Source organism: Clupea harengus, chromosome 21 (assembly GCF_900700415.2).
Source record: "Clupea harengus chromosome 21, Ch_v2.0.2, whole genome shotgun sequence".
In the NCBI taxonomy this organism is placed as follows: Eukaryota; Metazoa; Chordata; class Actinopteri; order Clupeiformes; family Clupeidae; genus Clupea; species Clupea harengus.
In genome coordinates this window covers 16,553,126-16,568,490 of record NC_045172.1, presented here as the reverse complement: position 1 = coordinate 16,568,490, position 15,365 = coordinate 16,553,126, and the positions used below count along the sequence as shown (strand labels likewise).

Sequence of the window (15,365 nt, the reverse complement as noted above, 5' to 3'; positions counted from 1 at the left end):
CCAATGGTCGTTGAAATTTGTACAGGATAGGTGAGTGAGAGACGTCGGGGCGGAGACAGAGTGAGTTGATCAGGGGAAGAGGATAATGGTTTTTAAACCTTTAAGCACCCAGATCCTCTCAGTCGGCAACATTAGACACACTGAGCACTGGACATTGTTACACCAAAGGATGCGCCCAGGCATCCAGTAACTTTAAAGTCCCATCCGGCATAGGACCACCAGTATGAATCAAAATCTCAAGGCTAGGAGGCAGAGTCTCTTTCCCAACTACAAAGTGGGATGTCCAGCCCCAGCAGCAAAAGACCCCGGGGATGACATCGACCTACCCTTCGCTCAACACAGCTTGTTGAAGCCATGGAACTCCTTGACGGAGCTAAACAGAGATATCTATGACATCTACGCTGAATACGAGGATGATGATGATGACAGGATTGCAGGGACCTCAATGAGGTTTGCCTCTCCAGTCAAGAACTACATGCTCAACATCAACGTCGGAGGTAAGGTGTACCAGATCTCCTACAGGTCTGCAGCGAAGTACCCTAAGACAAGGATAGGTCGGCTGGCAACGTTCACTGACCACAACAGGAAGTTGGACCTGTGTGATGACTACATAGTCCAAAACAATGAGTTCTTTTTTGACAGAGATCCAGACATCTTCCATAACATCTTCAATTTCTACCGGACGGGTGTGCTCTGGATCAAAGATGAGCTGTGCCCTCGCAACTTCCTGGAGGAGATCAATTACTGGGGTGTCCGGATCAAGAGCACCCATCGCTGTTGCCGCATCTCCTTTGAGGAACGCCAGGATGAGCTGAACGAGCAGCTGAAGATACAGAGAGAACTTGAGGCTGAAGTGGAGACGGAAGAACACGAGGAGCTGTTTGAGGAGATGGCGTTCGGAAACACCCGGCGGAGGATCTGGAACCTCATGGAGATGCCCTTCTCCTCGATCACAGCCAAGCTCATGGCGTTGGCCTCAAGCTTCTTCGTGCTGGTTTCTCTGGTGGCCTTGACCCTCAGCACAGTCGAGGAGATGCAGTACACCACGCCAACCCGCCAGCTGAGTGGACATTCATACGTGGAGCACGTGGAGACCTTCTGCATCGCCTTCTTCACCATAGAGTACCTTCTGCGTCTAATATCCACACCCGACCTGAAGCGTTTCAGTCGCAGCATGCTCAATGCAGTCGACCTCCTCGCCATCCTGCCACTGCACCTGCAGATGTTCCTCGAGTTTTTCGAGACTGAGGACCGGGCCCACCACGGCGACATCGAGACAGTCGCCCGCGTGGGAAAACTTGGCCAGGTGCTGCGCATCATGAGGCTCATGCGCATCTTCCGGATCCTCAAACTGGCACGCCACTCCACGGGCCTCCGGGCGTTTGGCTTCACACTGCGCCAGTGCTACCAACAGGTGGGCTGCCTCTTCCTGTTCATCGCCATGGGCATCTTCACGTTCTCTGCCATGGTGTACACAGTGGAGCACGATGTCCACAAGACCAACTTCACCAGCATGCCAGCCGCCTGGTGGTGGGCTGCTGTAAGTACCTTTATACAGACCTTCCTATCTTCATACTGTATATCACTGTTTATACAGACCCACATATCTTCATATATCACTGTTTATACATACCTACCTATCTTCATATATCAGTGTGGAGGAGAGTAGTTTTTGCTGTTAAATACTGTATATAGACCAACAAATAAAAGAAGGTGTCAATCTCCCCATAAGCATAACCTTCATAACCTTCTTTGTTTCAAGTGTAGTAACTTTAGGTCACACGCTAAAATAATCATATTGCCTAAAAATGGCAATTTGTATATATATTTTTTATCAATATTTGTAGCGATTGGCATATTACATTGGTGGTTTCCAGTTAAGTGCAAAGGGAAATAGTTGCAGAGCAACGCTGGAAGATTTGCTTTTCTTATCACCTATTTATTTAATATTGAAGCATCAAATGAATTCTGTTTTATTTGTTTTATTAAACTTTCTTTCTCAGTATTATTATTCTTACCATCCTTTGAGTTATATGTTTTAAGTGTTATCAGTATAACCTACAGTTCTACATGGAACAGTAGCTCATCATTTCTACAGCGCCCGCTGGAGCTTAGTAAGGGTCTTAAGATAATCTTTGTCTGACACACATAACTTCAAATATCCTCGAATGCAGTATGTTCTGAATGTGAAAGGACAACTACTCAAATAATTCTGCGTGAGACCTTGAAGAACAAATGTGTTATTTATTTTCTAAAAAAAAAAAAGCACAATTTGATAATTTTACCAAAAACTGAACTAAATCAAATTACCCTTTCAGTTTGTATATGTCTGCTCATATAAGAATTACAAAAAATATACAATTCCAAGGATTTCACTTATCCTTGGTGGTCAGGATACTGGAGAGTTAACCACCTGGCCAGGTGCCAGAATTGGATTGTGTCTCTGGGCTTCACTTTGTAAGGCTATTAAACACTTACTTTGAGACTCACATTAACAGCCACTGACACTCATGCGCGCGTCCTTTACAAAAAGTACTCCAGATACTGAGGCTGTCTGTTCTGTTCCTGTTCAACAGGTCACACTAAAGTCGGTGCCTGTCCAGGATGTAAATAAGACATGACACCACCGAATGTCAGAAATGTGGGGGAAATCCTAAGTGCTTCTACCCCGTGCGTTCTTCGGGTCATAGTCATAGTTAGCCTACAACAATGTTAATCCAAGCAGACCTAAATTAAAAATGGAACTTTTCATTTAGCCTTTCAACTACAAAAAAATGTGTCAAATAAACAAAAAAGGAGAAGCTGGTGTATGAAGTCGTTTACATCTATTGTAACAAAATAATAATAATGGCAAGCCTCTAACATTTTGTAAAGGCTGCATGTTTTCCCCTTTAGGCAAGCATCTCTACCGTGGGCTACGGCGACATGTACCCCGAGACTCACCTGGGCCGGCTCTTCGCCTTCATCTGCATTTCCTTTGGAATCATTCTGAACGGCATGCCCATCTCCATTCTCTACAACAAGTTCTCAGACTATTACTCCAAACTGAAGTCCCACGAGTTCACGTCAACTTTAAAGGGACGTGGCAAGCTCCGCATTGGTGGGAGAGTAGTTCAGAAGCTCGCAGACTGCTGCAAAGATGCCACGCGTGTGCGGGAACCTTTCCAAAGAAGTTACACTGCGTTCCACGACGAGTCGGGAGTTGAGAAATGCCATCTTGAACTTCCCGGTTGAATGAGGACGTTCTGTATTGCCCTATTGTATCACACGTATTTCTGTAGTTAGGACACAGAAGAACTGCCCAAGGCTCAATAATTAGCTTGCACCCCCCACATTCACACTTCAATTGAGTGATCAGCAATGAACTTCTTTATTTATTCTGACAATTAGCATGGACAAATTTGTAAACCACAGCCAGAGACCACTTTACTGCGGGGTGGCTCTTTGGGGTGAGCTCCTCTTTGATGTTGCATATTCTGAAATAGAACTATAGTTAATTATAGTTAGTATAGTTAAACTAACTTTAATGTCAGGAATACGTTCTGTCATATGATAGCAAAATAAGAAAATCATCTCGACCTATGCCTACATACATACAAAATCTGAAAGTCTATTTTTGCTACTACTACAGACAATACAAACATTTTATAAACGTAAAGATGTATGATCACATGGATAAAAACGAATTGTAACCCAGAGCCGGGCACAGATGATCTGGTGGAGTTCCAGTAGTTCCCTGCTCTCGGTGGGAATCTGTAAGTCTTGACCTGATCGCATAAGGCCGCTTTATGTTTAGGCCACACCATTAATGATTACATTGTTTTGATAAGCATGTTTTCCGATTGGGCAGCATGTTACGTCTGCCACTGCACGATTGGCCTACCTATCTTGATTATTTTCTATAAAACGTTATTGACATTCAATTATATCTCAACGCAGCATCCATGCAGACGTTGATAATACTTTAAAAAGTATAATCTGTAAAAAATAGAGGGATGCCAGGGATTGGGAAAGAATTGCTGGGCATATAAACAGTCTCTCAGCTCCCAGTTGGCAGATGGAATGAGACTTCCGACGGACAACGGGCTCTAGGATTTAATGGCAAGGTAATGGCAGCATTTGTCCCACCCCATATCAACCAATGTGTGTGTGTGTGTATGTAAAACATTACAATTCTGGGGGCCAAACATCTAGTGACGAGCCCAAACTTCACACACTATTTCAGATGAGTAGATTGCCAAGGCCAACGATGTCCTAAAAATGGTGTGTCAGGTTTGCCAGGGTAAGTGGTTCCTTTTGAAAACCAGCTAATTTTCTGATGTGTACGTGAGTGATGTGCTCGACTAAAACATGTCTATACACAGTATCTCCCTTTATTTGGAAGGAGGTGCGGTATTCCAAATTTGAGATCCATGTTTAAATTCTAAAGAGCCTAATGGTGGTTGCAACATGGCCTTTTCCCAAACAGGAAACAAACATGTTTCCCAACATTTTGAAAAAGTAAAGACTGTGCCAACAGATTATTACTGATGTATTTTATATTTAAATACATAAAAGCCATTATTCCAAGGTAACATTTTTAACAAATTGACAAAAAATGGTTCAAGACCTGTGCGCCTTGATTAGCTGGACCATTGTATGTACGTCAACCCTGAACACATAAAATGACAGCAGGGCCGGAACAAATGGGCAGTGAAGGTCCAAACAGAGACATCTTTCGGGCGGAGATCCTTGAAAATGCAAAGACTGCTTTGAACAGTGCCCAGGTTTCTCCAGATTCGTGAACCAAGGTATCCATTAACCGGAGCATCAATCTCTCTCTCTCACACACACACACACACACACACACACACACACACACACACACACACACACACACACACACACACACACACACACACACACACACACACACACACAGTGTCTCTCATTGCCTCCCTCAGTCAAGCTTCTCCAACAGCGCCTCCACTCCTTTAGAGTTCTTGATCTCCTTGAGATCAGGGACGATCATCTTCAGGGCCTGTTTGACTTCTTCAGCCACTCCATCATCAGCACTCTGCAGAAGGCTGTATACACAGACACACAGTTTATTACAGCTGCAATTATTTAAATTCATAAGAGAAAGATCATTCAGACAGAAGACTAGGGAGAAGGGAAAGAGCAAGCCACGCAAAAATGCATAAGAGGCGGGCTGTGCCCTCTTCAAATATGAATCTTCTGTTCAAACATTACTGACAGTCCTATGCTCAGCCTTGGGGTTTAAAACAGTTCCCTGCTGTACAGTACAGAGTAGTGGGTGTTGGTAAATAGACAACAACTTTTCGATCACATTTTACTTTTGAAATACAAACACTGGTCTGTTTTGAAGTCATACATTTGTTGATATATAAATAAATAACAAATGTTCAAGAAAAGTACCATGGGAACAAAGTCAGAACAAACAAACCACTGCTTACGGTTTTTGTTTAAGAGATTATCAGGAGGAGGACCAGAGAGGGGAGGGGAGAGCCAGAGAGGAGAGGGGAGAGCCAGAGAGGAGAGGGGTAAAGAATAGAGGGAGTGGATGAGAGCAGAGAAGAAAACCGAGGGAGTGGAGGAGAGGTAATCCCCAGTTCGGGCATGCGTCTGATTGGCATCCTGCGCCTGAGTAAGTGTGTTAGTCCTGGGGGGGTGGGGGGGGACTGGTCATGCTCAGACGCTGATTGCTGGGAATGAAACTCTTCAGGATAGAAACAAAGCCTGGATGAATAATCCAGCCCTACAAAGGCAGGGCAAGAAATCTGGCTTGATAGAGGGTTCTGAACTCTTGTATTTAAGTTCATACAATTTGAACTCTGACTATACAGAAAACATCCACATGCTTAGTGTAGTGTTGTGTATCTTCTAATAACAGCAGTGTGGTCAGGCTTCGATAATCAGAAAATGTACCTGATGGTTATCGATCTATATCTATATATTTTTTTCAGATGGAAATAAATAGGCGTCTTTACTACAACAAACCCTTAATTATCTAAACTGCAAGGGGCTTACCGGTTTTCAGTGTCATATAAGGAAGTACCACTAGATGTAACCATATTAGCCAGCCTGTTTGAACGAGTTTTCAATTCGTCAGGTCAGATTGTTCATCATCAACAGTTTCATTTCCTCTAGAATGTTTTGGAAAAAGGAACTCTCCACCACATTACAAGCCGCTGCATAGCCCACCAAACGCTCAAATATGATTCCAAACGTTGCTTCTTTTGCTCTTCCCCAAAAACCCTCTGAATATGTTCATCCGCCATAACATTAGCCTAGTTTACCCTAGTTTAAACATCCACCATAACATTAGCCTAGTTTACCCTAGTTTAAACATCCACCATAACATTAGCCTAGTTTACCCTAGTTTAAACATCCACCATAACATTAGCCTAGTTTACCCTAGTTTAAACATCCACCATAACATTAGCCTAGTTTATCCTAGTTTAAACATCCACCAGCAGTAGCCTACAAAGTTAGGGGTGAGAGGTGAGCAAGGTCATTTAGTAATAACTGTAGAAGGCCTTGATTTTATATCACCTCTTGTGGACACAGAAAGCTACTATTCCAGACTATATTAAACAGAAGACCAACTGAACGAACTGGAGAGCAGATATATCAGGCGTCTAATCTAAATACCAGCTAATTTTAATACATCGATGCCTGGAAAATGTGTGCCGAACAATGATCAATATATTGATCTTTTATGACATTCCTAGTGCTAAGTAATGTGTAATGCGTATACACAGAATTGGACATGCACTCACCAGCCAAGCACGATGGCTCCACGGTTTACTGCCACCCAGGCCTTCATCTTCTCCAGACCCACCTTCTCCAGTAACACCCGGGAGAAACGCTCTGTGGACCAACACACTCAGTCAGATTAACACTCGTTCCACCTCAGGCTCTCCCTTCTGCATCCGGCAGCACAAAGCGATGCATCTCTATTAAACATTTGTCCTACTCCCTGTTGGTTGGATTAACAGTATTGTCTGATGAGTTCAAGCAGGCTTGATAGTGCAGGGAGACCAGGCACAACATCCAGAAACCCTGTGCCTACCGCACACACACTTTAAGCAAATCAACCTGAAAAATAAAGTATTTTTCAGCCATATTCTAGAGTCAGATTTAAACAGTGATTCCAGCTACGTACATTTAAGGTCTGATTGACCATTTTATCTGGAGTTATGAGTTCATCCCCATTAATTTAGAAAGGCGCCTGATCTTGCTTGCCCAAAAAAGCTGCCCAGATGCTTTGCCAAGACGGCTGCCATGTGGCAAGACTTGCCTATAAGGACTTTGTTTATATTTGCTTGTCAAAACAACTTGCAGTTATGGTTCCTGTCATCTAAAGTGGCAGTGAAGAACACATAGTCCAATAGTGTGTATGAAGTAAACCCTTAATATCGGTTTGATTGTACAGCATTTTCCACATTTTGTCTTTGACTATTACCCACATCCTCCCTTTAGTCTTGTGGTCTACAGCAAAACTTAAAAAAGCCTGTGTTACTCGAAATTAAGCTCCACTGAAGACAAAACACAACTCACTGTCTGTTTTTCTAGTGTAACAGCTCCCTCCAGAGGCTCAATTTAGGGCACACATATCTAAAATGCATCTGCAGTAAACAGAGAATAACTCCATCTAACAAATGACTATACTAGCTTGTATAGTACCTGGTCCTATGCCAGAGAAATAGGCTGGAGTTCAAGCACAAAACTGGCAAAGCAAACTCTACACATGAGTACATAGAAATAAAGTATGGCCTCAGACTATACAATTACTATGGAACTACACTTAACATTCAAAGTCTATGTATATGTACCCTCTAATGAAACATATTTAATCACACCTAAAGCAAAGGGATTGTCTTCTGCAACTGTGATGTGAAACTAATTACTGTGATATACACACATTTCTCTGGACAAACTGCAAACTGTTTTTGCGGCAGCTTCAATCTACAGTAGTCCATCAGCCCTCACCTTCTCTGCCCGATTCCTTCATCTTGGAATCCTGTTCGATCAGCCACTTCAGCACCAGATGACCCGCAGGATGCTCAGCCATGTGCAGCTGCAACACAGAGGACAACCGGGACTTGAATTCAATTTAAGAGTTTATTGTTAGCCTCAATGCCACCTTATTATGTGATAATTGTATATCCGCCACAACTGGCCACTAACTAGGTAATTACACAAAAGACAACAGACACTAATAGGTACAAATGGTCTCATTTTCATAGTGTCTGGGGCTGAGAGAGATTAATGCAGAAACAGATTAAGCGCAACAAGATTAGAGATTACGACAGAGAGAAAGACATACACAGGAATATGTATGACAAAGAAAAAAGGGAGATAAAAGTCCCACAGGTCTCACCTGTCCTTCCACTCCACCAGGTACAAACTCCTCAGAAGCGATGTCGGCAACTGCCTCCATGGCAGGTCGAAGGTCGCCAACCGTTCCGCCCAGGATGTCACTCACGGCGTTGATAGAGCCCTTGTCCGTTACCATGGCACGTGCATTTTCAGTCAGGTGCTGAAGCAGAGTTGGGGAGACGGCCTCTAGCAGCTCCTGCCGCCTAACAGCTGTGTCTTTCTTACTGCAGAGGCACAGAGCAGATGAACATTACTCGCTGAATGGAAAGACATAGCCACACAGCGAATTTAGATTGCCTCGTGGCTAATCCTTCATTCTAGAATGCTAAATCTAAGCCCATCTCCCAAGATCAGGTATGCACACACTACCTTAAATAGGACACATGAGCACCTTCTTGTCCTTGACCACAGAGGCTGGATGCTTTTTCTTAACCTATATAAACTATATTGACAGCTGCAGGTATCTGAAATTACCTTAATTCATAAATACTTTGAGTAATGTTTTGAATAATAACCCCCACACCCCACTTTTAAAAGGCAATGTGCGGGAACCACAAAGCTAGATTCAGAACAACCGTGGAATACACCCCTTTGACCCGATGGTCTTTCACCAACATTTAACTGTTATTCAGAAACACACAGAGATGCAAACTCCAGCTCCAGACCTGTATGCATTCCCATCTCCTTTCTCCAGCAGCTGGATGATCTCGGGCAGCAGGTTGGCGGGGTCCCGCGGGCAGAGCAGATACAGCAGCACCTTCCTGCCGTGTTTGTTGCTGATGATTTCAGTGAGGGAGGCGATGATCTCCTGCAGATCAGTGTGTAAAGTTCGGTTAAAATTGCCATTCTTATACCGTCATGTTATCCATGGACCTAACTGACACTCAGTCATGGTCTTCAGTGCTCAGTGAATATCATTGGGATGACACTATTAAAAACAACTAGTTTGGCATGTTTTATGTAGTCTGAGCCTGAGTTACATACATGCAAGTTCTACAGTGTACTAGGTTCCAGTAGTCGTGCATTTAGTCAAATTTGGGAATGACTCACTGATATGATAAGTTGCTTGACTAGTTTGGTGTCATCGATGCAGTCGAAGGCAGCCAGGAGCGCTAGGTGAGCGTACTCCCCCTGGACAGAGAAACAGAAAACACACATGGATGTATCTCAATATCAGATCGCACTATAAAATGTCTCTACTTTCTATGAGTTAAGACTTAAGACAATATATCTACAGACTATATGACTTACCACGGAAAATTTGTCTATGTAGGTCTTCAGGGTTTTGACAATGACTTTCCTATCCTGAAACAAGAACAGCATAGTGGATGTTCAAACACAAACCACCAGAACAGCAGAAATGGCAGGAAACAAATGCCACATACAAAAGGCCTTAAAAAGAGGCCGAATCACTCTTTTTTTAGTCAAAAATGTACAAGTGATGTGTATGAGGGGCAGACAGTGGTTTCGTGAGCTAACCACATGTAGCGTAGCTACGTTGTTATCAGAGAGTTGTGTTAAACATCGGCCATTCTATTAAACAATCGATATGCACAAGTATACATACATAATGGATTAACATGACAACGTGAACGTTTGCTGATAACACACGCATGCCGGTAATTAACACCGTTACGATAAACATTCAGCCTCACCTTGGGGGTCCCGTGCCACAGGCAGTGCATGGCCACCCGTGCCCCGTCATGGGTGTGGGCCATGTACACAACCGACTCCCTGATGGACTCGATCATCTCCTACGCAGAGGGACACAGATGTTAGCAGACACACAGTAACCTACAGCATAGGTTCTCAACTGGTCTGACCTTGGGACCCACAATTTCCATGGTCATTAAGCTGTGACCCAACTTTACTGGAATTCAAACTATAAAGTAAACATATAATATAAACAGGACATATAACAATATAAACACAATATTTATGTTAGTTTTTTATTTTATTTTTGCGATTTATTTGAAATATTTAACATAACACTAACACTGCTGCCTGGGTTTTGTTATTATTTCTGTTTCTGTTCATATGTGATAGTTAAAATGTCTGATGGCATCCAACGGACTCACATGGAGTTTCACAAGCTTGCAAATGTACTGAGCACTTCAACTTACAACTAACCCAATGGGCTGCAAACCATGTGAACCATTATGAATTCTAACACAAATATTTAACAAGCCCACCGGTAGCATCCCTGTAGACAACTGGTAGCTCTCCCCGCTCATGTTACAGCACTACTCCAGCCGTCACGTCACACTCTCATACAGTAGGCTATGCATCTGCCGCTCACGCAGGACTTTCTCGGCCTCTTTCCAGGAGCTCCCTTTTCCCTTTGTGATTGAGTCATGAGAACGGCAAAGACTCAGCCGTTGCCCATTTAAAAATGAAAGCTACTGTTCATATATTTTCTACAAACATCATTTAAGTTCTGAAGGAACACACTGCGCGACACTCAGAATGAATACACGTCCCACCAGCTAAGAAACACTGCCCTACAGCACAACCAAACACACAGCAGCAAAAAGCAGAAGGAATTATTAAAGCAAAGTATGACGCTTACTGTTCTTTGTTTGGCTGGGGCATGGAGGAAGAAATCCAGGAACACTTTATGGACCAGGGAATGTTTGACAACAGCTTCTCTGTTTTAACAGAAATATTTGTGTTCAGTGCATTTCAGAGAGGAACTGTAGGTGTATTTTTTTTAACAAATAACAATATATTTGTTTAAAAATCTAACATTTTTAATGCTGTACTCACTTTTGTGACATGGGTGTGAGAATCTGTTTCATCTCCTCCATGATGCCGTCTATCTTGCCTGGGTTCATTTCAAGAACCTTGTCTAGCGTGGGACAAACTGTTGACTGCAATAGAAAGTATAACACCTTTTACTTAACACTGTCCATTTATCAGTAACCGAAAGATATATAATGTTTGCACACATCCCCATCATTTTCTATGCAATTGAAAATTCTATCTAAGAATTATCCACAGTTAAAAGCAATCTTGTATAGCCATTCATTTGAGGATGTAGGTTAATTGAAGTGATCATGTCAAAAATTAAGTTCATAAAAGCAGCCTTTTCAGACTTGCTGATGCACATCAGGTGGAATGGGGTCATTTATTCTGCTGCAACAATTGCGGCATTCAAAAAAATATTACCGATATATACCAAGCACTGATGCAAAACTTAACATTAAACAAATATGACATAAAAACAAAAGCACTTATATGTGACTGACATAAATAATGGCAAATAGAGGCAACCAAAACCAGTGTGGACGTGGACATCTCATGTGTGCATTCTGACCACACCAGTCAGGACGTACACATACAGCTAATCCCTACCCTAAGAATGTGCAGCTTCTCATAGCACCCATTATGTACGCAAGACATGGGGGCAGATAAGGTCAACTGCCTACACTCACATGAGTAAAAATTAATTTATATCTACACAGGTCTGTGTATATCCATTAGCGTTAACACGCGATTCTACTGCATTTGACTGATGTACGGCATGTGGGCAAGATGCAAGGCACAGATTAAATCCCAAGACAAATTTCTCTACTGTAAACAATCAAGATCCTTCAAAGCAACCTCTATACAGATAACTCACTAGGTATGGGGTTTAACACTGCTAAACCAGTAACAATAACAAAATAACTGAATTATTTATCACATTTTAAGAATAACTGTAGCGGGGGTGGGTGTATACCTTGAGTACTTGGAATGTGTTTCCGTAGAGCTCCTCGGTGAGCATGAGGCGCTGTGGAAGGATGGCCTTGTCGTTGTAGGCATACTCCACCACGGACGAGGCCTCTGAGTGACGCAGCATCGTCCGCACGTTTCCCTTAAAGGCCAACATCACCTCCCCCACCTGCTGCTTGCTCCTGGAGGAGAAAACACAGCACACATTTAAGCCGGACTGTTGGCGGACATCCTCTTACTAAATTCATGGTCTCTAAACTAAATGTGCACATCTGACAAAAAAGGGAATCTGAAAGTAGGTGTGGACAGGAAGTGTATGAGAATCTTCTCATGAATGAAAAGTAGCAAGTGAAAAAGAGAGACTTACCCATACATTAAGAATTTCTTAACAATATTTCTGGCATATTTTGATTTGCTCAACTCAACAAAGGAATCTGAAAAATAAAACAGAAGGCATCACATGACTGTGTCTGGGCAGCACTTTGAAGATTTGTACAACTATGCTGCACTTGGGAGTCTTGGACTCTTTTAGGTAGTCTGACATGCCTTGATGTTTTTGTATAGTTCCCCTAACTAAAAACATTGAGGCAAAAGCATGTATGATTATTTTCTAGAAGACCTGAGCAATAATAACATGAGTAAAAGGAATGTAGTAAAAACTTTTTTTATTTAAAGCAAATCTAATCATACCCTTACAAAAAACCTCAATATTCCCCACGGGGAATAAGAGACTTCTAAGGGCTAGACATATTCCTTATTCCCTTTTGATGGCTATTCCTAATACAAGACCCACAATCCTAACTCCCAATATGAAAGACTTCACCAATGGATCAATTAATCTATGTGACGGCTTAGGGCAGAACACTCACCTTTGAGTTCATCAAACACTTCTTGTCTCTGCTTTTCATTTCCAAACTGGATGAAACACTGAAGCACGCGTGTTGAGTCATGTGCAAAGGCAATCTGGAGAACAGACAATTTGGTTAACGCTCACAAGCAACCCAAGTCGATAAAACTGGCCAAATGTGACACTGCCTGTTATCTAAAGCAAGACTTTGCCTACATTACGATTAAACTGCCAAGAACAAGTAGGCTAACACAATACTTATTGATCACTACTTATTGAATTTCGATCAACCTGTCAACATCCTTGGAAATGTTGTAAAGTCTAAGCATATAAAGAAAAAGAGCAACACACTCACAGATTTTATCTTCCCTTGTACGAGGTCATGAAGCTCGTTCATCAGTTTGGCCCTTTTGTCTTTATCACAGTCTTTCCTGGAATAATTATTAGGCACCATTTTAGAATAAATTCAGGAACCAATAATAAAAAAAAATAAAAAAAACTCAGACATGGTACATGGTGAGGTTAATTCGTTTAGGGCTATGAGGTACAGCACTGACAATCAGACATCAAACATGGATAAAACCTGAAACGCTCTCAATTAGGATGCAAAACAAATGAATAAGACAAAATCATGGTGTCTACCACATCATACAATTAGTCCAACAAACATATGTCATTTGTACTCACCTCCTAACTGCTTCCCACACCTGCTTAGCTCTACTAATGACGTGAAAGGTGTCTTTCCGCTCAAGCTGCTGGCGATTCTGCTTCAATTCCTTCTTCTGCTGTTTAAACTCGTCCCATTTAGGCTTCTTTGCCTCTGAACCTAAAATTTGAGTAAAATATGGATAATATGGTCAATTTCACAGCAAGATAAACACGGTGATATGACTGTCCCCATGCACTTGATAAAACGTTGGAAAATCCTCACCATTTTCACCCTCCTTCCCCGGTTGAAACTTTCTCTTCTGGGAGAATTTTCCATCATTTGGGGTCTTCTTAATGAACTTCTGTGGACCATTCTTTCCTGTTCCATCAAACTTCTTTCCGGGTCCATCGAACTTCTTTCCGGGTCCATCAAACTTCTTTCCGGGTCCATCGAACTTCTTTCCGGGTCCATCGAATTTCTTTCTGGGTCCATCAAACTTCTTTCCGGGTCCATCGAATTTCTTTCTGGGTCCATCAAACTTCTTTCCGGGTCCATCAAATTTCTTTGCTGGTCCATCAAACTTTTTTGCAGGTCCATCAAATTTCTTCTTAGGTCCATCAAATTTCTTCTTAGGTCCATCAAACTTCTTTCTGGGTCCATCAAACTTCTTTCCTGGTCCATCAAACTTTTTGCCTTTACCGGCGTCAAATGGCTTGAAAGGACGCTTTCCTGGTTTGCCTAAACCTTTTCCTTTAGGTTTACCTGTATCGAGTGGAAAAAATGACAAAACTCTTCATTAGAAATTATGGAAAAGGTGCATACATGCCCTGTCAAAATAATGACAATGGAAAAGAATAAATCATGCTTGTTGAACTAAAAAAAGGAACACATAAATTCACATCACTCCTTACCTGACATAGCACCACCTTCTCCTGATTTTTTCCCGTCCTTGTGAACAAATGACTTCTTTTTTGGCTTTACGTCCATGGTGACTCTGTCGCAATTAAACAAAAAAGTATGAATGTTACCTAGCCAAAGCTGACGACAGGATCTCGATACAGCGGAAAGCTTAAAACTGCGCTCACTTGACTGTGATGTAGCTTGCTTGCTGGCTAATTAGCGAGCACGCTACCTAGCTAACAAACAAATCGAGGATTTACTAGATTTCACCCCTGACCTTAATGGCATTCATCACACAAGTACAAATTACTAAAGTGTGTCGATGACAATATTTTTTTTTCTGACAAAGCCCCGTACTAGCTGATAAGTAAACTAAGCTTTTGGGGGTATGGTTAGGGACTTAAGCGCTAGCTTCCCTAGATAGCATAGCCTGGCGACTAATTCTTCGCACTAGGTTTTACATCAGTCTCCACAAAATGTTTGAATACAGAATCAGATCTCAGACATCCAGATGACGCCGAGGCACGGCCAAGCATTTTTCCGTACTTGTCACAATATACACTGTAATAACTATGTTAATACCTAAGTTAAATTCACTCCCTTGCTTACCTTACCATGTGAGTCGCACTGTGCACACGCTTTAACGCACTTTACGGCAAAGACCGAATAGGCAGGAGAGCTGTCGTAAACAACGTGGACTCTGGTGGAATCAACACAGTATCGCAAATGTGACACGTTTTCATTTTCTTATTTGTGTTTGCCTAATTGTGAGTTTGGGGCCGCTAAGATACGAGCTAGGCTATAATGTGGATGGAAGATGTTTCCATTATGTGGCAGTGTGTAGCCTACTATTTAGAGTAGCCTGTATCA

General features: G+C 42.2%; 2 protein-coding genes across 3 annotated transcripts; one reads left to right on the top strand and one right to left on the bottom strand.

Annotated features, from left to right (window-relative positions):
* The first annotated feature begins 85 nt into the window (after positions 1-85).
* On the top strand, positions 86-3,251 carry kcnv2a (potassium channel, subfamily V, member 2a). Its single transcript, XM_012840550.3, has 2 exons — positions 86-1,540; positions 2,896-3,251. Exons 1-2 carry the CDS (start codon positions 224-226, stop codon positions 3,232-3,234), a joined length of 1,656 nt encoding a protein of 551 aa, XP_012696004.2. The 5' UTR covers positions 86-223; the 3' UTR covers positions 3,235-3,251.
* A 100-nt stretch (positions 3,252-3,351) lies between these two features.
* Positions 3,352-15,208, bottom strand: pum3 (pumilio RNA-binding family member 3). Of its 2 annotated transcripts, none has more exons than XM_031558779.2 (19): positions 15,105-15,208; positions 14,507-14,589; positions 13,878-14,357; positions 13,634-13,772; positions 13,302-13,377; positions 12,969-13,062; positions 12,467-12,533; positions 12,107-12,281; positions 11,152-11,255; positions 10,955-11,033; positions 10,041-10,139; positions 9,637-9,690; positions 9,436-9,516; positions 9,051-9,193; positions 8,387-8,609; positions 7,996-8,083; positions 6,783-6,873; positions 4,890-5,066; positions 3,352-4,819 (listed from the first exon to the last, which is right to left on the bottom strand). In XM_031558779.2, exons 1-18 carry the CDS (start codon positions 15,110-15,112, stop codon positions 4,940-4,942), a joined length of 2,211 nt encoding a protein of 736 aa, XP_031414639.1. In that variant the 5' UTR covers positions 15,113-15,208; the 3' UTR covers positions 3,352-4,819; positions 4,890-4,939. The 2 variants fall into 2 exon arrangements, with proteins under 2 accessions (XP_031414639.1, XP_031414640.1); XM_031558780.2 differs by having other exon boundaries at positions 15,110-15,207.
* Between the last annotated feature and the right edge of the window lie 157 nt (positions 15,209-15,365).

Coding starts and splice junctions, on each gene's coding strand:
- kcnv2a (XM_012840550.3), top strand. CDS start 224: ATGAATCAAAATCTCAAGGCTAGGAGGCAGAGTCTCTTTCCCAACTAC. Junction 1,541..2,895: donor CCGCCTGGTGGTGGGCTGCT/GTAAGTACCTTT, acceptor TTTCCCCTTTAG/GCAAGCATCTCTACCGTGGG.
- pum3 (XM_031558779.2), bottom strand. Junction 8,610..9,050: donor GGAGATGGGAATGCATACAG/GTCTGGAGCTGG, acceptor GTGCCTCTGCAG/TAAGAAAGACACAGCTGTTA. Junction 8,084..8,386: donor CTGGTGGAGTGGAAGGACAG/GTGAGACCTGTG, acceptor TCTGTGTTGCAG/CTGCACATGGCTGAGCATCC.